Here is a 19,961-nt window from a genome sequence, read left to right on the forward strand (position 1 = left end):
TCTATGGTTTGGTGAGTTAAATATAGTGTAATATTTTTAACACAGTGGATGTATTATTATAGCAATATAGCCCCCGCTGTGGGCTATATGGGTCGGTAAAGGCCCTCTACTTGAGATATAAGCCTGAGTTGCAGGCAAGGGCATATAATGAAGGAATGGGTAGTCAACGATTGGTATTGCCGTACAGAGAAGAGCTACAATGTTATTAAAACATTGGAATGTTGAGCGCTCTAATGAAGACAATGAAGTATTCTGGGCTTCTAATATAGCCTTATAGCCCGACCTAGCAGGCTCTACCAGCCATTAAAGGCCCGCTCCAGCATTAGAGGCCCAGGCCGAAGGCGAGGGCCTTGAACAAGGGAGTGGGTCTTTAATGGCCGGTAGAGCCAGCTAGGAGGACTCTAAGGCTATTAGAACATTCTGCCTCTAGAGGGCAGAATGTTCTAATTAGTAAAAACAAAGGCCTCTAAGGAGCCCGAGATGGTTTAATTCCCTTCGGGCTCCAAGAGGCCTTTGTTCAAAGCAGCAGCTGTGAAAGGAAAACACATTGGAATGTTGCTCTCTGGGTTTCTACCGGCCAGTAGTGCCCGGAGCACTCTGACTACAATTGAGTACTCAACATTCCAATGTTCTAATGGCCAGTAGAAGCCCGGAGCGTCAACTTCCAATGTTTTCCTTTCACAGCTGTTGCTGTGAACAAATGCCTCACTGAGCTTGAGAGGATTTCAACCCCCTTGGTCTCCCTGTGGCCATTGTTTTACTAATTAGAATATTCTGCACTCTAGGACAGGAATGTTCTAATAGCCTTGTAGCAAGCTATACTGGCCATTAACCCCTTCCCCGCTCATGACGGAACCGCTCCGTCATGAGCCACGGTTGCCGTGTGCTCATGACGGAACGGTTCCGTCATGCCACGCCCGTTGGCGGCCGCTCCGCCCACGCGGCGCTGTTTCCCCGCCTGTGCGGGGGGACAACGCAACTGGGCGGAGTCATGACGGAACTGTTCCGTCATGAGCACAGCTCAACCGTGGCTCATGACGGAGCGGCTCCGTCATGAGCACAGCGCCACCGCGCTGCCCCCCGCACCCCCCAGCGCCGCGGCAGAATTCCCGCCGCGGCGAAGGGGTTAAAGGCCCGCTCCCTTGTTAAAGACCCTTGGCTTTGACTCGGGCCTTTAACGCTGGAGCGGGCCTTTAATGGCCGGTATAGCCCGCTAAGTTGAGTTATAAGGCTATATTAGATCACACCAACAACTGAGGGTGGAATGTTCTGAATGAAATAGGTAGAAACAGAAAGAAAACATTTGGAATTTTGGAGCAGACACTCTACACCAGCCATTATTGATCCTCGGACACCACATTGTCTTCAATGAAACTAATAACATTCCAATGTTTTAATTTCCTAAAATGAACTGATGATTCGAGAGATGTTCTTTGGAACTTTAAAACCAAACATTAAAATATTACTTACTACTTTAATTATGGTCAGCATAAGGATTCTCGGGTCTAAGCATGTTTGGGAATTGTGGTATAATACCTTAAGCCTTTAAAGCTCTGCTTTTCTATCTGTTCCGTATTTCCTTAGTGCCACATATAATGTACCTTCTGGGGATGTTATTTCCTGTAATGTGACAGGGTTTAAAGGTCATGCCTTGCAACTTAGCACTACCCTCTGAGATATCTGGAAGTTGGCTCTACTACTAGAGAGACAGATACTTGCAAGTACTCATTATGTCTCGCTACAAGTATTCATTATATCTCGCTATGTCAACTAGCATTGTGTTAGGGATTACATTGTAGTTTGAAGCTGCATGAACATCTAACAATATTTCCCCATGTTTGTCTTCCCAGAAGCCTGTTTCTGAGGGCGCTGTGACGGAAGACACAAGAGCAGTTCTCCTCTGCGATGGCAAACTTCAACTGAGCACAATTCAGGAGCTCTTCCGGCTGCCGGTTATCGAAATCAAACATGGTAAATTGGCTTGTCTTTCTCCCACCCTTGTCAAGGCTGTGACACACATTAAATAGTTTCACATTGTGTGTAAGCCTCAATACTTGGTCAGCAGTGTCACCCTGGACTAGCCACACTGTGGCATCTCACTCCTGGTGGCCTGGTGCACAGTGAGCCAAATGTCCACCCACAGAAGAATACTGCTCCAGGCCACTGTTGAAGATCCTTAAGTAGAAATGCAATCTTTGGCCCCATATTTTTAGAACTTGGTTACATGGAAACACAATTGAAGTTACCACAAACATAACTGCAGATTGTCTGTTATGTTTTTTGGTATCATAGTGCTTCGTAACTCCTTAAGGTCACCTCAAAGCACTGAAGCTGCAGGTAAACGAGGATTATTATTCCACTCGAACTGTGTAGCCGTATTATTCCTTTTGCACACTTGGCTCTCACTTAGGAAAGTGAGCTGGGCAGTTGATGAATATTGCTGAGATAGTAGAGAAGCTAGAATTCAGATCCTGTAGGATACAAATAATTACTCTTAAAAGTTAGAGCAACTGAATTTATATTTGGCTTTATGTAGATACTAGGCCTGGGAGGTAAATTTCGTTCTGCTAGCGGAATTTGCGGAATTTGGGTAATTGCCAAAAAATCAGCGGCTTCGCGTAATTTTTTGCTTGTTCATGCGTTCAAACAGCGTCTGCAAACAGCGTCTGCGAACAGGAAAAAAGCATTGCAAACGGGCGGAACAAGCAATTCCGCGTGTTTGCGGAATTTCTGCGTGCTCGCTGAGATTTTTTACCGTTTCGCGGAGCTTTGCGTTGGGCAACTATGCAAATTCCGCCCACCCCTAGTAGATATTTGTAGGTAGGGCAGTAAAAGTTAGAAACAACACAAAAAGAAGTTCTCAGATCCTCTTGTGGGCGAAAAATTAAATATTTCACTATTATCACCCCATGCTGTGAGGTATTACACTCAGTGCTTAATATGTAAAAAAGAAAAGAACATGTCGGGGACTACTGTTTCTTCTTAATAGCCTGCTGCTGAACAGCAGGGTTGCAGATTCGGCCTTCCACCACCCTACCTTTTCCTGCGTCTTTATCTCACTCCTGCAGGTTTTCATTCTCCTTCCTTCTTTCTTTCTTTCTTTGCCTTTCTTTCTCTTCTGCTCTACATTAAATCTGATAATTAAAAATAAGTTGTCGTCGCCAAAGACAACTGATTCCCTCCCTCCCACCTACAACCTATGGTACAAACTAAGCACTAACTATACAGCAATAAGATGGAGCTCTAAGGACAAGATTTGTCTATGAGACACTTTGCTTAAACATAGCCACCTAGTGAGTCAGAAATACCAACCAGAAGGCAATAAAGTATCTATTGGCTATGACATGTCTGCCATCTTCCCTAGTTCCTGAGCACCCCTGGTGCCAGGCCGTACACCCCAATGAGTGTGGTTCAACCAAAATAGATTAAGAACCAAGGAAACCAAAATCGCACTACCCAACCTGTAACAGGGATCCCACTCAAGCCCAAGATAAACTTTGAGATTGTCAGTGAGATAATTCACCACAAGTCTCAGCATGCGTTTCACTTGATCACCAAGGAAAAATTCGAAGGGGAGGTCATTTAGGGGATCTAATTGGTCACTCAGTTTCAAGTCAATGCAGAGAGACTGCTTGTACTGGCTGGAAAGGGTTACCATCCTAAGAAAAGTCACCATGGTGTAGCGAACTTCAGAGGCTGGCCGATTGTGGCGAAATTGTTAAATGGCAGGATCACCCCAGTCGTTGGGGACACCCACCCACCCAAACAAGTGTGAACAAAAGTGATAATAAGAAGGCCAATGCAAGCATGCAACATGTTGCCACATACAGGACTGAATTCCCAAGATGACTGAGTAGGTCTCTACCCTTAATTACCCAGAAACGACTCGAAACCAGGAACTGTGTAAATAAGAACCACTCACATTTAGTCTGGTGTTCGTTTCTCAGCCGCCATCAACCCATTTTCCAGCACCTCGAGCCCCACGGGTCTATCGCTCGTCTGAATCTTGACACTTTCCTGATTCATATAACAATTGCTATAACAAATTAATATGCCTCCAGAATATCTCTATGCCTCAGACTTTCTTAGATATTGCTGTTAAACACTCCTATTCCTGGAACTTAAACGTAAGAGATATCTACATAATTGATTTTACTTGTTTTTTTGTATAGCCTCACTCACTTCACAGATAGAGGCAACTTCTGTTTTGTGAGTACAAGCTCTCTGGTTCTGATATATATTCATGTTTCTTAACATTAATCGAGATTGTGTAGTTCTCTCTAATGCCAAGTAAATTCTTTCCTAAGCGCATACAGCTACCCTAAATACAATATAAGCCTCGCGAAAATATCTAAAGTCTCTTAAAGTGATGAGAATCCTTCCCATTCCTCACAGGAAAGTGAAACAAAAATGTCTATGTTTATACTCCTTAAAGATTCTCTCTGAAACAGTAGTTTAGGCTCTTCAAGCTTGTTTCCAAAATGCATTAAATTCCTTGGAATACTTCTAGGCATCAGCTTCACATTCACATCAGGACTGTCTGGACCATGCAGGAAAAAGAAAAAATGTAGGATGAAAAGGAAAGAACCTGTGTGCTCCTCCGTGCATTAAAATGGACAGATATGATTTCGCCATGGATCAGGGGTGGTATTGGATGGGGTGGGGCAATGCAGGCTCATTATATTAGCAGTCCTGGAATTCATCTGTGCATATCCCTCATCTCTGGTCAAAGACAGATCTAAAATCAGTTCTGACCAGTTGGACTGCATGGTCCTCTGTGGCTCAGTCCCTAGCAAGCATTGCCTCCAAGGCTTTGCTCAACTGGGCCTTATTCTTTGCCTTCTTGGTCCAAGACCTGCTCATCTCCTCATGTCAGGCAGAAGACCTTCCCTCCCTTCTTCCATTGTGGGACTCAGCGGAAGGATTTCTCTTGGATTTAGACCTAATCCTGGTATGGAGAGAAACTGGATCCAAAAGCAACATGGCCCTGTTCTTGGTAAATGCTGCTGCTGTATAGTCTCCTTGAAATCCTGCTGAAGTTCAGTGTTTGGCTGTGTTGGGCCAGTATTTGCAATCTTTTGAGGGTTCTGGAAGGAGGCCAACACACTACCTTTCCTTGTAATTTCAAGCACTTCCAATCTTGCGGGAGTGCATATTTACAACCTTGTTCAGAAAACAAGGGCGATGCTGGAGCAAACATAACAAACTCTGTGGACCTTAGACATTCCCAGTAAAGGTCACAGATGCTAGGTGAAGACTGACACAACATAAAGGAAAAGTGGAGATTAAGTACTGAGGTAGCAAAATGCTGTCTGTCAGTAAAGCAGATGTTTCCTCCCCTTACAGAATTTCAGGGCATGGTTCCAGGAGCAGTTTCAAGCAGATTGTCACTTTTGTAGAGAAGAAAACAAGACCATTTGTATGGGAACCACCATTTTGAGCTCATGCCCACTGTGTCCTCCATAGGATGCGGTTCACCATGCACACATAATCCCTAGTGCACAGCACCCATAACATTTGCCTCTCGTTGCACTCCACACACCTAACACCACTGGGGGTAAGTAAGGGCCCAGTTTTGGGGGGAAAGCACACCTTACACAGAGGAAAGGCTGGTAGACCCTCTTCCCTCTAGGAGTACAGATAAAAAAGCCCCTATCCCTGAATGAAGATCAACTGTCAAAAACATTCAGACTACACATAGCTTGATGGGCGGACACAGTGGCGTAACAGCCCCCGCAGGGTGGGGGCCCCAAGCTCCAGGGGGCCTCCTTGGCCCAGTACTCTGGCCGGAGAACTCCTGATTGAGCCAGAGGGGGCCCCTATTCGTACCTTGCAGGGTGGCCCCCTCAAGTTTCCTTACGTCAGTGGGCCCACAGCAACCAGACCTATGGGTGGAGTGCACTTTGTTTGGTTGCACCCAACCCCCTAATACATCTGAAAACACATGAACACCTCAAGTGAACTCAGTTTTGTATTCTCCTGGGCCAGAACACAAAACACAGGGAAGGACAGCAGAGCTCAACTGGAGACGAAGGGTGGCACAGGTTTCAGAGGCATGCAATACTGTTTTTCACTACACAAGCAAAAGCCAGAGAGCCATTGGGAGGCAGGAGTGCACTTCTATGCAAAATGTCTATGGAAGACCAGTGACACAACACAAAATTATACACACACCCAGCCCCACCCCTCCACAGAATATGGCGAGGAGCCGGACACACCTATATCTCACAGGTTTGTTTAGCCATGGGAAGGATGGAGGGTCTCCTAAAAGGTGAGCCAGTCCTGCACTACAGAGGCTGCAAGAGTCTATGGGGCATATTATCAAGCACAGCGTTAAAAGTATCGCCGCTTTAGCGGCAGGAAACTGCTGCTAAAGCGGCGATAATGGGCTTGATAATATGCCCGTGAGGATTCCCATAGAAGCCCATGTTGACACCAGAACATGGGCTTCTATCTGAATTCTCAAAGGCATATTATCAAGCCAATTTTAACGCCGTTTCTTGATAATATGCCCCTATGTTCCTCCCCAAGGCGGATCCCTCATGTAGTCTTTACATCATAAATATATTTACCTGGCGGTGGTACTCGCTCCCTCACTTGTCTTGTGCAATTGAATAGAGGTCTCGATTACTAACTCTCTCAGCCTCTTTAACGTTTCTCTACCAGTGCTGGCTAACAAATAACTGTTCCATGTGTTAAAACTTTGACTTTTGGTCGAATCTCTCACGTCGTTTTCCTGCCGACTTGTTGGTTGAGCCTCAGCTTTCATTATGTATGAAATACACAGCGGGACAGAGATGCCAGCAGAGCCTGGCAAGCTGTGAGGAAAAACACGCACGAGGCGCTTGTAGCCAGAAATATCTGCACAGATTTTCCCACTTCCGCAGCATCTGAAAGCATGTTTTTTGTTCTCTCAGGGAACAGAGGAGCTCCCTCTGAGATGACTAATTTCTGAGCGCGCTTGCCCACAGCAATCTGCGAGCGCTCGTTTCTGTGGAAAGAGCCAGCAGGGACGATACGGGCGCCAATCAATAGACGTGGGATAAAACAAAAACAAAAATGCTGTTATTCACATAACATCGTGATGAAGCGCAAGGAATGAGTCTGAAAAAAAGGAACGTGCTTACGTCATTGACGTAACTAGGGTTCGCCATGACTAGGCTTTTTTTGACACGCCTGGCAAGGCCCATCCTGCTAAATTGCCAAAAGGGGTCGTGAAGACCAACAGCAGCAGGAATAGAAAGTAAACAAGGCTCTGAGACCAGTTTACTTTCTCTATTTCACCTTGGTACTTCTCTACTCTGGGCCTTCAGCAGCAAATGCAGGGATGTGAATGGGCTTATACAGCAAAAAGTGTCAGTCCTGTGATGACATCAGAAGACCAAGGGTGTGTGATGTCACTACTGGCATTCTCTTGATTCCACGACGATGGTTCACATATAAAATATAAATAGACCACAACTCTGAAAGAAAGGCTGTTTTGTGTGTTATTTTAAAAGACTAATGCCCCCCCCTGCTTTTTAGGTAGTTTCCCAACTGCGTCATACATCATTCTCAGCCTGACCTGATGCCTCTAGGGCTGCTCCCCGCCTCTTCAGGCATTCCTACTGCTTCTGTCTGTGGGTGGGTTGCAGAAGCAATGCCTTCTGCCTGCTTGGCGATGCGCCTCGTGTCGTGCTGAAATTTCATTGTAGGTGGCACCAAGAACAAACAGTACGTGGGCTAATCTGGCGCGTGGTGGTCGCTGCGCATAGGACTAACGCTTCACCTTAGTGGTGATGCCCAACAAAGCCGCACCCGATATGGGGCTGCTCTTGACCTGGAGAGGCAGTTTGGACTAGACTGCTCCGATTTGACGAGGACCAAGGCAGAGACGCATGTTGTTGATCTCTCTCATTAGTGGAATTGGCAGATGGAGAGGGGGGTGTTAGAAATGGGATTTCTGGTTGGCTAAGGCTTGCACCAAAGCCAGGCAGAAACCACCACTCTAGTCAGGGCAAGGTAGTTACACATTGATGATAACCCCTGCTCACCCCCTTGGTAGCTTGACACGAGCAGTCAGGCTTATCCCAGAGGCAATGTGTAAAGCGTTTGCGCAACACACACACACAGCAGCAACAAACTAGGCACACCACAAAAGAAACTCCACACAAGGTTATATAAAAAAAATAGCCTTTGTATTATCATAAACACAGTAGAATCATAATCACATAATCTACTGTGCCAACTGGCACTAGGCAATATTCACAGGGGATTATATACAGGACCAGGCCAATCGGGCCACGGTCAGAACCATCAGAACAGGTAAGTAACTAAAACACAACCAGTAACTACTGGTACCACAATGACCTAAGCATTATCACATGAGCATTAGACATCACTCTAAAATATCATAGCATGACATTAGGCATAACCACATTAGGCCCAAACCTCATTAGCATAAACACATTATGCAACATTCACATTTAGCATAAACACCTTAGGCCTGAACCACCTTAGATCAGGCCTAAATCATGAGCATAAAGGTACCATCATTAGGCATAAAATACATTATGCATAACCATATTAGAAAGGGGCATAAAATATGAGCAAGAAGGCATCATCAGCAGGCAGAAAACACATTATGCATAACATCAGCATAGTAGTGCACACATAGTAACACCTAAAATAATTGCCCACTACGTTGCAGCTGCCCGCACTCTCGCGGTGCAGCTGATGTAAACTAAGGCCCCAAAGAAAAGGAATCACTGGCACCACTGTGCACGTTGGAGCCCCACTCTGGGACTCTGAAGTTAAAAATGCCCAACGTTGCAGCTGCCCGCTCCTGCGGTGCAGCCGTGACCAAGGTGAGCCCCCCTCTGGGACTCAAAAGAAAAGAAATGGCACCCCCGTTGCAGCTGCCCGGAATGGCGGAACAGCTGAGGAAGAATCAAGCACTGGCACCACTCGTGCAAATTGGAGGAGCCCCCAACGTTGGAGCAGCCTGCTGTCCTGCGGGGCCACTTGGGTAACCAGGCACCGGCAATGTGTCTCACTCTCACTATCCCAGGCCAGCCCCACTCACCGGCAGTCCGGGGGACTCTGTGGCATCTCCGTTGGATGGCGCCACAACACGTGGGGCTCTCTCTGCTCACAAGAGCCACGCCTCAAATCCTGCACAGGCCCTGCCTGTTCCGGCCGCACTCCTCCTGTTCCCACGAAGGCGGGGTGGGCTCCCGCCGGGCCTCAGGCACCTCCTTCTGGGGCACGCAGCCCTCCGCCAGGACTTCTTCAACACGGCGTCTCTCCTCCCGGCCTCTGCAGCGACAGCAGGAGCCCTCGAGGCTCCAACGTCGGGACCCCGGAACTTCCTTTCTTCGTCCGGCCCGCCCACAGTCAGGCACAAGCGCCTGACTTCCTGGTCGCTTGGCGATCGCTGCTGTCCTTTTGTTCTTGGCCTGGGTTGCGGCGGTGACTTCTCGGCAATGGGGGTGGGCTCCCGCTCGATGAGGCAAAACCGCGGGGTGGGCTCCCACTCTGGTTTGTAAGTATCCGCAATGCGAGGTGGGTTCCCGCTATTTTAAATATCTATATAGTGGGGTGGGCTCCCGCTCGGTAGGCGCAATGCGGGGTGGGCACCTGCTTTCCTGGTACCAAGGGGGGATTCCTACGATGGGGATTCCCTCGAAAAAGACAGCAGCTCAGCGGTGCGCATCCCACGCTCTCCTCCTGCTTGGGCAATTAAAGGAAGAAAGCACAGCGCTCACAAGGCGCTAGAATCACAGAGAGTCGAAGCCCAAAAGTTCCTCGAGGTTCAGGATAAAGCTGGGCAAGGCATTAAGAGTCCTTGTGGCTGGGGACACCCCAGCAGGGCGCAGCCAGGCAGACCAGCACGCAGGGACCCCCAAGAAGCTGCAGCTGGGTCCCACGACGGTTCCTCCTGTCAGAGTGTCTCCCCCAACCCAAGTAAGCACAGGGAACAACTCATGGGGTCACAGCCACTACATTTATATACCAGTTTCCTTTGTCTGTAGGGCTGGGCATGGGAGAACCAGATGCAACTGGTTCTGGGGGATTTTGGAGCACTCTGCTTACAGTGCTCACACCCTCCTTTCAGAGATGGGGCTCTGCCATCAGACACACCACAGGGGGGCGGAGCCAGCATTCACTAGGGCAGGCACAATCCTATTCAGGCATCAGGGACGTCCCCTCCCACTACTCAAAATGTAGATGTCCCATTCAGCCTAGCGCTGACTCACCCTGCCCCTTCTGGAGCCACACACACCTCACCAGCCCCTGTCACTCAAAAGCCAGACATGCAATTTACATCAGGCAGGCAGACACATAGCACACAGAAATGCCAACTTCTAAAAGTGGCATTTCTAAAATAGTTATAATAAATCTGCGCACACCATTGCGTAGCATTTATTATCACGATTCCAAACATACCAAACTTGACCACGCTGCGCCTCTCATATCAGGGATTACCACTGAAACACTTATCAGTGAATCCCCAATGCATTCCTAGGGGAAGGCAGCCCCACAGTAGTGAGAAACTAAAATGTCTGTTTGTCACTACCAGGACATGTCACACACTTAAGGTACATGTCCTATCTTTTACCTGCAATGCACCCTGCCCATAGGGCTAGCCAGGGCCTACCTTAGGGGTGACTGACATGTAGTAAAAGGGGGATCACGGACATGGCACACACTTTAGGTGTCACGTCACAGCGGCAGTAACACTGCGCGCACAAGCCCTGCAATGGCAGAGGCCTGAGATAGGTTTGCAAGGCTACTTTGGTGGGTGGCGCAATCAGTGCTGCAAGCCCACCAGTAGCATTTAATTTACCAGCCCTGGGTATGAGATACCACTTTACAAGGGACTGACAGGTAAATTAAATAGACCAAAGCAGGTGTAGACCAATCCTTATATTTCACACAGAGAGCACACGTACTTTACACTGGACGGCAGTGCTAAAGTGCCCAGAGTCCTAGAACCACCAACACCATGTCAGAAAAAAGGCAAGGAGAAAGGCAAAAAGTTTAGGGATGTCCCTGCAAAAAGAGCCAAGTCCAACAGGGGGAAATTGACAAAGATGCACTGTAAGTGACATAAGGTCAGGGCCGGTTCTAGGATCTGCGGGCCCCCGGGCCAAAAGGGAATATGCGAGGCTCCCTCTAATTTACATAAGTGACAAAGCTCCGGAAGCTGCTATGTGCAGACTCCTTCTGGGCAGCAGCTCCTCCGCCCAGCCTCCTACAAACACCTCTTTTACAGCTCCTATGGGGCTGAAGGTGTGAGAAATGCTTGTGGGCTGAAAGTTAAAACTGTGGGGGCGCTAAAATGCTGGACAATGGGCGTCCTGCAGTGTCTCTGAATGGTCTCCTTGCAATTGGGACAAAAGGCAGTCTCTCCCTCCCACTGGCTCCCCCCCCGAAACCATCCCTGAGAGGCTCAGGGGAGGGGGCCCCTCCCATGAACCATAATTGGAAGGGGACACCTTTCTTTCAGTTGGATCAGCAGGGAAACAAGAGGACACCACCTGTGCGGGCTGAGTGCGAGACCCTGGGCAGCTGCCCACACAGCCCGTGCCTAGAGCCGGCTCTGCACAGGGTAATTAATTAGCAGTTGTTGAGAATAATTCAGGCATTCCACTAGTAAGTTTTTTTTTTCCCCTGTTGTGGCGTGCACCTATGCTGCACCATCAACCATCTTGTGTTATGTGTGACTATGATAATTCTGAGCCAACAAACAAAAATATGCTTCAGTGCCATTAACATTTGCATTTGCATCAGGATAGAACTGTCAGAAGAGGGACAGATCAGTTTGCTGCAGGCCCAGGTCTCTCTAACCTTAAGGTTTCTCAAAGTGGGGGTGGGGGCGCGGTAGCCCCAAGTAACTGGCACCATTTATCCACTCTCCCTCCCACCTATTCAGGAGTGTTATCCTGAGACTGGTCCTCCTTGGTCTGTACCCTAAGGCTGGGCAGGAGTCAGGGCCGAGTCCGTCCTCCTCCTGCTATACTTTTCGGGGTTCTGTACCCTCCTTTTGGGAGTGGCACCCCCAGAATTCACAACTGCCAGGGAGCTTGTGGCAACCATCCTGCACAAGTCTCCCACCAGTTCAGGAGTGCTTTCCTGAACCTGATCCCCCAACCAGGGTCTGTACCCTGGGGGTGGGGGGGGGAGGAGTCCTCCCACCCTCTCCTGGAGAAACACATTCTTCATGTATTGCGTGAATGTCTGCCTGGCTATGGTCCCCTGACCCCTGGCCCTCTGACAGAGCATGAAGCCATCCTAGGCCAAACATGGTGTCACCAGGGTCATTCCTGGGGTGCTCTGACCTCAGAGCTGGCAACCCCTGACCCACTGGCCCTCACAATCCTTCATCTGGACTTCTGCATCTTCCTCACCGGAGTGGTACTGCCAGACACCAGAACTGGTGGGACGCTTGGGGCAGCCGCCCCTCAAGTTCTCCTGACAGTATGGGTTTCCCCACAGTGAATAGCCTCCAGGTACAGACTAGGCTCTCTCCCTGGCAACCCCTCTGGGTACAATCCAGGCTCTGCGGATGGGTATTGGGCACCTTGGGCTTCTGCCTGCCCCCACCCCTCTCTCCACTCTGAGAAGGGACATGGGACCCTCTACCCATCCCACTACACTGGAACCTGTCTGGATTACTACGAACCTCGCCTGCCCTTGGTTGGGGGGAACCTGAGCACTCTTTGGGTTTGCTCCCCAATGCCTCTTAAGACCCTCTGACACTCACCCAGAAGTCTGCCTCCAGTGCAAGCTCCCTGGTGTCAGAAAATTCCCACTCCACCAGGTCTTGGCTTAGCTCTAGAAAACTGTGACTGAACATATGCTCTCTGGCAATCAAATTGTACATCCCTTGTGTGTGTTCACCATACTACCCTTCACCCAACCATCCAGTGCCTTGAAAAAGTACCCCACATTATCCCCCATCTGCTGAGACAGTGTCTGACTGCCCCTCAAACTCAACCTACCCTCCTCTGGAGTGGCTCCTTACTCCCTTTCCCGGACTTCCTCCATCGAGGTATACCTCTCCCTGTCACTCTCTTCTAGAGCCAGTAGTGTGTCCCTCCCACCACTTGGAATATGACTCCCTATGCCAGTTCCCCAATCCTCCTCAGGGACCCTGCTACCTCATACACCTGAGCCCTCGGGTGTATGCCACCCCCTCACTAAAGTTAGAAACCAAGGGGCAGATTTACAAGCCCCTTGCGCCACTTTTGCGTCATTTTTAACATGGGAAAAGTGACGCAAAAGTGGCGCAAGGGACTTGTAAATAAGCCCCCAAGTCTCTGAGTGTGTGGACCTTTTCTTCAGTACAGGACATGGTCTCTGCCAGCATCTGAGCTGGACTCAGCCCTCCTAGCTTCTAAGTCTAGTTCCGTCAACTTCATCTAATGAGCTAAAATCATTTCCTTTTTCTCCATTTGCAGTCTCTTTCTCACCATATCCAAAGTTTTGTCTCTTTCATGCTTCAACCTCCTTTCTAGTGAGGCCTTTAAAAGAAAATTTGAGATCCTTGCAGAACTTTTTGAGCTGAGGCAGAGTATAGGTTTCAAACCTCTCCTGCTCAAACACCAAATCTGCTGTTACAGCTGAGGGCCCTCCAAACAGAGACATGATCGTAGAAAAAACTCAAGAGTTGCAAGAAAGCAGAAAGAGAAAAAAACTGCATGCTGGGGTGTAATGGGCTGTGATATGAAGCAGTGTACACCAATCATTGTATGTAATACACAAATACAAGTTCTATCGTAACAGCTGATCACAAATGTTAGAAATGGGGTCTCTAGTTGGCAGTGGCTTGCACCCTGTTTAAGTAGGGACCCTCACTCTAGTCAGGGTAAGTGAGCCACATAGCTAAGATAACCCCTGCTCACCCCCTTGGTAGCTTGGCACGAGCAGTCAGGCTTATCTCAGAGGCAATGTGTAAAGTATTTGTACACATACACAATAACACAGTGAAAACACAGTGTGGAGAGAAGCCAACAAAGATGGCCGTTAATTAACATGGCCATCTGTGATGGAGCCTAACGGCTAAATTGTGTAGCCACGAGCACATGGCCCGATCATAAGTGGATTACCTAGCACACCCCCCCCACAAGAGGTGATCAGAGGAGGCGGCCGCCTAAGGCCTTGAATGCCTCTGGAGCCGCGGAGGCCCGGAGACGAAGCCTGGCCGCAGAGGGGTGGATCCCACACTGAAAATCATTAAACAAACAAAGGGTCAGAGGTGTAACCGGAGAGCTGAAGCAGCGGTGGAAGCCAGGTAGGGGGCCTGGAATGTCGGAGGTGAGGCTTTGCCATGAACCATGCACATTGTGGCCTGCCTGTTTGTGGGGGAAGCCTGAGGAAATATGCAGAAAGCACAGTGCCAGTGAGTTGCTGAGCTCCCAGAGACCACGACAACCCTGTGTTGGGCAAAGAGCCAACCGAAGAGACGAATATCTGGGGTGGGACACGGATGGAGTGGACGGGCCAGCTTGTGAGTGTGGTGGGTCTGGCAGTGTGACCATGGAGGGGTGAACTACTTATCAACCCGCTTCAACACTGAACTGGGGCATGCTTGGCTTTCACAAACGACAGTAGCAATCCGACCTGGGCGCCGCTGAGCTTCCCTTCTAAATGTCGAGGATTCTCAATCCTATAAGAGTGATTGACCACAGGGAGGGAGGCTGGAGGCAACTGGTGGATCAGTAAGCATTGTGGAGCTTCGTGAAACCACCGGGAAGCACATCCTTTGTCCCAGGGAAAACCCTGAGTGGGGTACTACTTACTCACGACTAGGCAGCGGCTACTACCTGGGGTAACGTAGTGCCCGAGCAAGGGGAGGAACCCCCCCTTCCCCTCATAGACAATATGCCTGGTGCTAAAGGACAGAAGGAGATTTTCCAAATTAAGCTTGACAGATATACAATGTCAAATCCTCCCGAAATGGAGATAGCAGCCTCAGCCAAGAGGGTCGCACCAATGGAACCGATGGTTCCGTAAAAGACATAATGGAAGCAAAGGTGGAGTGCGCACCTCACTTGAACCGCGAATGGACTCAATACCACCTCTTATCAGGGTTGACTTTCGGAAAATAAATGACAAAGTCACAATAATTGAAACCATCGCTAGTGAGCTCCATTCTGACTCAGAAACTTTGAAACAACAAATTAAACAATTGCAAACCTCCTGCCAAATTCTATAAATGAAACTTGATGACTATGAAGACAAATCTTGCCATAATAATGTCAGAATTTTGGGAGCTCCAGAACGAGCTGAAGGGCCCTAGTCACTACCTATCTGCAGCCACGGGGCCTCTCCAACTTACTGTCAATCGAAAGAGCCCTCCCGGTTCTGGGGGGCAATCCTAAAAAAGGGGCACCTTCTAGGCTCCTGTTAGCTAGACTGTTCACCTTCAGAGATCGATATGCCATATTATAAACAGCTCGCAGTGCCCCGCCGGTTAAATATGAAAATAGTACTATATCCTTTTTTTCAGACTTCACAATCAAAGTGCAAAGGTAAAGGAGATCCTTTCTAGAATTTAAGAAGGTGCTATGAGATAAAGGGGTGAAATACTCAATGTTATTACCTGCAAAACTGTGGGCTGAGGCAGAAGGAAAGGTATGGTTTTTTGACACTCCAGAGGCTGCACAGTAATGGCTCTATGGTTGGAGAACAGTACGTGGTAACAGTCCTAGAACACAACGTGAGAAGCCCCACAAAAAGATGAATGAATACGGAGGCCGCAGGACAGCCAACATCAACACAATGGACACCGAGGATAAAGATAACAGACCCGCTAGATTAGACCTAATGGTGACTCAGTTCGTGCCTTAGAGAAGACAAGTTGAGATGGGCCAGGTGGACCCCAGATCAAGAGGCAAAGCGGCGGACACTGGACAATATCCTTTATAAATTGCATATATAGTGCAGATAGTGTGATAGTAAATTTAGGGAGCGGGGTCTGTGCTCTTGCTCCGTGGCACTTCCTCTCTTTCTTCTTAAAGACAAGTTGGGGATGGGACGAAAAGCACTATGCATAGTTGTGGGAACAGGTAGTTAAAAATCCGGATTGCAGCAAGCCGCAATTCATGTATTGTGTTTTTGTTGTTTACATTGCAGATGACATGAAGGGTGAAAGTGACGTTACTAGGCGGGCGTGTGTCTAGCTCCTTGAGACACGTGGGGAAAACATTGCAAATATCCTCCTAAAGCATTGTGGAGCGGAGAATGGGAACATGGGGCCAGCACCTGGGCCAATTATGGGTATCCGCTCCCCGTATAGGAGACCGGGGTATGGGAGGGATTATTGTACAAACTCTACACAAGCCAAACATAAGCACCAACGTTTAAAGGGATGAAACTCCTCTCTTGGAATGTGAAAGGGCTGGGAGATAAACTTAAACGGGGGATAGTGTTCCAATATATATAACAAAACTCCCCCGATGTCGTCCTACTGCAGGAGACACACCTGGTCGGCAACTTCTGTAAACCTTTAACATGTTGCGGATGCAAACTCATGGCACATGCTGGATTCTCCACTGGATCCAGAGGGGTGGGGATACATATGCGAGGTACCTTCCTCCTGGCAATAGAACATACTTGGGTGGACACACAGGATAGATTCACTGCTGTTACAGGACTTTGGGAAGGCCAACCGATTACAACTGCTGCAGTCTACATCCCTCCTGCACTGCACAACATAGCTTTCCAAGACCTGGGAGACCTGCTTTTGAACTTCCCAGCCGGGAAATTGATTATAGAGGGAGACTTGAACACAGCTTTGCCAGAATTTCTGGATCGCTATTCCCACAAGACTTTCATCGCAAGCCATCACATTTTTCTGAATTTGTAGCAGCCTTGCGACTGGTAGACGTTTGGCAAACCCTTAATACAGACAGGCAACGTTTTACATTCCACTCGGGTGCCTAGAATAGCCTTTCCAAAATAGATTATGTTCTCACTCTGGCTGATGAGGTTACACACTTTAAAGACATACAACATTTAGCAAGAGGTATCTCAGACCACTCCCCGTTATGGCCTCTCTATGCATCAGACACACGACAATTAGGGGCGGGCGGTATACTCTGCTCCACCAGCGGAGTTCCCGGAGTTTTTGCTACTCCGTGCTCCGCTTTGAGAGCAGAGTTTAGCAAAAACTCCACTACCCACCGCTGCATAGCGGTGTTTACCGACAACCACCATTGACATTGGCAATTATGACCACAACAGTGCTGCTCCGTCTCAGAGCTCAACAAAGTCGACATTCGATCAGTGCCTCCTATTCACAAAGTGAGATTGGGATCAGTAATTTGGCTAACAGAGAATTAATCCCCTAATTTCCATACTGTCCGTTCTGCTTGTCACTTGCAATTGCCTACCTGTCCTGTCCCTTTGACTGCCTGCTCCGGTTGCGCTCTTTCCTCCTCCACTTCATGGCCTCCTCCACTAGTACCCTGATACCCCCTTGTTGAGAGTGCTTCGGAAGTAATGTAACGTGCAGGGATGCACTACTGCACTTTTCATAACTTCCGCATTTTTTTACGTATTTGACGCAATAAATAGCTACGAGTGATTGGCACAAAAGGAATAGGGGAATGAGGGAATACTTTAAAAAAAATTAGTCTCCCCTCCTGTACAAGGCTGGTGTATTTTCCTTCCTTGCTAATATGGTACTATGTATACAGATATACATATTAGGCCAAAAAAGTATGTAAATTCAGCTTGTATCGTTAAGCACTACACCCGCTGACATAAACTGCGCTAGATCTTCTGCTGCACCACCCGGGTGATACCTTTGTCAAGTGTACGTCCTGCCCATGGGGCTAGCTTGGGCCTACCTTAGGGATGCCTTACAAGTAATATAGGTTTGGACCTGGCAAGTGGCTGTAATTACCAGGTCAAAATGGCAATTTAAAAATTGCACATGGCACATTGTGGTGGCAGGCCTGAGATAGGCTTGAATGGCTACACATGTGGGTGGCACAACCAGTGCTGCAGGCCCACTAGTAGCATTTGCTTTACAGGCCCTGGGCACAGCACCCCTGGTGCACGGCACTAGGGACTTACTAGTTAATCAAATATGCCAATCATGGAGAAACCAATCTTACCATGTTTTAGAGGAAGAGCATATGCACTTTAGCACTGGTCAGAAGGGGTAAAGTGTCCAGAGTCCTAACGCCAATAACAAGGTCAGAAAAATACAGAAGGAAGGCAAAATATTTTGGAATAACTCTGCAGAAAGGCTCAGGTCCAACACCAAGCAATAACTAAGGTAGCCTCTGTTGATAACAGTTCTGGCTGAGATGATCTAGGAAACTAAGTATGGTGATGAAGAAGAGCAGGACTCAGAGTAATTAAAATTACTGGTCAGTAACCTGGTCATTACCTGGCTTCCTTGTACTAGTCCATAAAGATTGAGGCAATATCCAAGCTTTCAGAAATGCCACACTGTCTCCAAAAAATAGAAGGAACCAAGCTGTTTTTTTCAGTGCATATTTCAATAGACATAAAGCAAAAGAATACAATATATATGTTTATGGCACTCAACCTCTGAAGCAAAATCTGCTGAAAACTACCTCACACAAGCAGCTGATAATGTGACATAAAACTATGCAAAGAAGACCAAGTTATCATTGTATATACCTCTCAATGTGGCTCCCTTGAAAGCTGCCCAGGAAGTATAATTACTTCTAGTTGAGCAACCCTGCACTGAGCCTGGCAAAGGAACTCCTATTGAGTCATAGCTATTGGAAATAGCCAAATGGGTCCGCCAACTAAAGGTGGAAGAGAATGGATGCTTGCCCTGTCTGTGTTATCCAAAAGTAGTAAAAACGTTGCCATCTTGTCCAAATAGAAGGATAAAGCCCTGTATACGTTTATCGAATCCAAACAGTCCTCGGCTGCAGAAGATGGAAAAAGCAAAAAATACCAGAAGCACCAAATCCTGGGAGAAATGAAAAATTGTCGGGATCTTCGGGAGAAAAACCAGAGAGGCTCATAAAGCCACTTTCTCTGGGGAAAAAGTAGGAATGGTTCTACACATAACGCCCCGAGTTCACACACACACTTTGATCTGAACAGATAACAAAAATAACACACTGGCCAAAAGAACTTTAAAATCTACTGTTAGGAGAGGTTCAAAAAGAGAATCCTACAAACCTGGATGGCCAAAAATTAGATCACAAGAGGGGACAGGAGAGTTGTTTCTAACAACTTTATGAATGGCATAAGTTAATCTAGAAGTTAGTTGAAGCTATTAGATTTTGATGTTTGAAATTGGCACAACCAACACCGTCGTTTTTAACAATTCCATCTGTAAAGCACAAGTGAGAGGTGAATGTATTGTTAAATAAAGGATGATTTCTCTACCTACTCAGCGACTGGTCAATTTAAAAAAAACTTCAGAAAATATGCTGGGCAGACTCTCCAAATCGAAACTACAGAAACCTGCTCTTCCTACCAAGAACTGCCCAATTGCAGATTCCAGGCAGAATCCTGAACATTTGTAGTTTGGCAAGGGGTACCCATTACCAACCTGCCACAAATCCTTTGACATCTTTTAGTTCATCAACTAAAGATTTCTTCGGTGAATTAGTCACTCTATAGAATCTTGACCTACTATTAAAATGTGTCTTCACAAGCTCACAGGGCCATATTGGACATTCATCGTGCGCTGTATTTGCCTGGGCTGCATTTGGTCCCAGTCCAATCCTTAGCAGCAACAGCCTATCACAATGTTAACTTGCCTAAAAACGTCCATAAGGATTCTGCAAGGGCGAGGCAATACCATAATCTTAGCCATGCCTATGGACTGCTGCTGTGCAGTCACTAGTAGGCCAAGCATGGTCAAGGGTTAAGGCTCCTGGGCCACAATATGCTGTAACAATATTTAAACCACCAAGAGGTTAATGGAAGCTGTCCAGCAACTTTCTTTGTTGTGTTGGTGTTTATCAGTTGGA

At 47.7% G+C, this 19,961-nt stretch overlaps 1 protein-coding gene across 1 annotated transcript in view; it reads left to right on the forward strand.

Moving 5' to 3' along the window:
- The window catches only part of LOC146816707 (WD repeat and coiled-coil-containing protein-like), a 96,228-nt gene that overhangs the window by 67,125 nt on the left and 9,142 nt on the right, over positions 1–19,961 (forward strand). The window contains exon 2 of the mRNA XM_085610598.1: positions 1,851–1,971. Coding sequence (XP_085466724.1) covers positions 1,851–1,971 — 121 coding nt within the window. The remainder of the gene's footprint in view (positions 1–1,850; positions 1,972–19,961) is intronic.

This window comes from Triturus cristatus, chromosome 6 (assembly GCF_964204655.1).
Source record: "Triturus cristatus chromosome 6, aTriCri1.1, whole genome shotgun sequence".
In the NCBI taxonomy this organism is placed as follows: domain Eukaryota; kingdom Metazoa; phylum Chordata; class Amphibia; order Caudata; family Salamandridae; genus Triturus; species Triturus cristatus.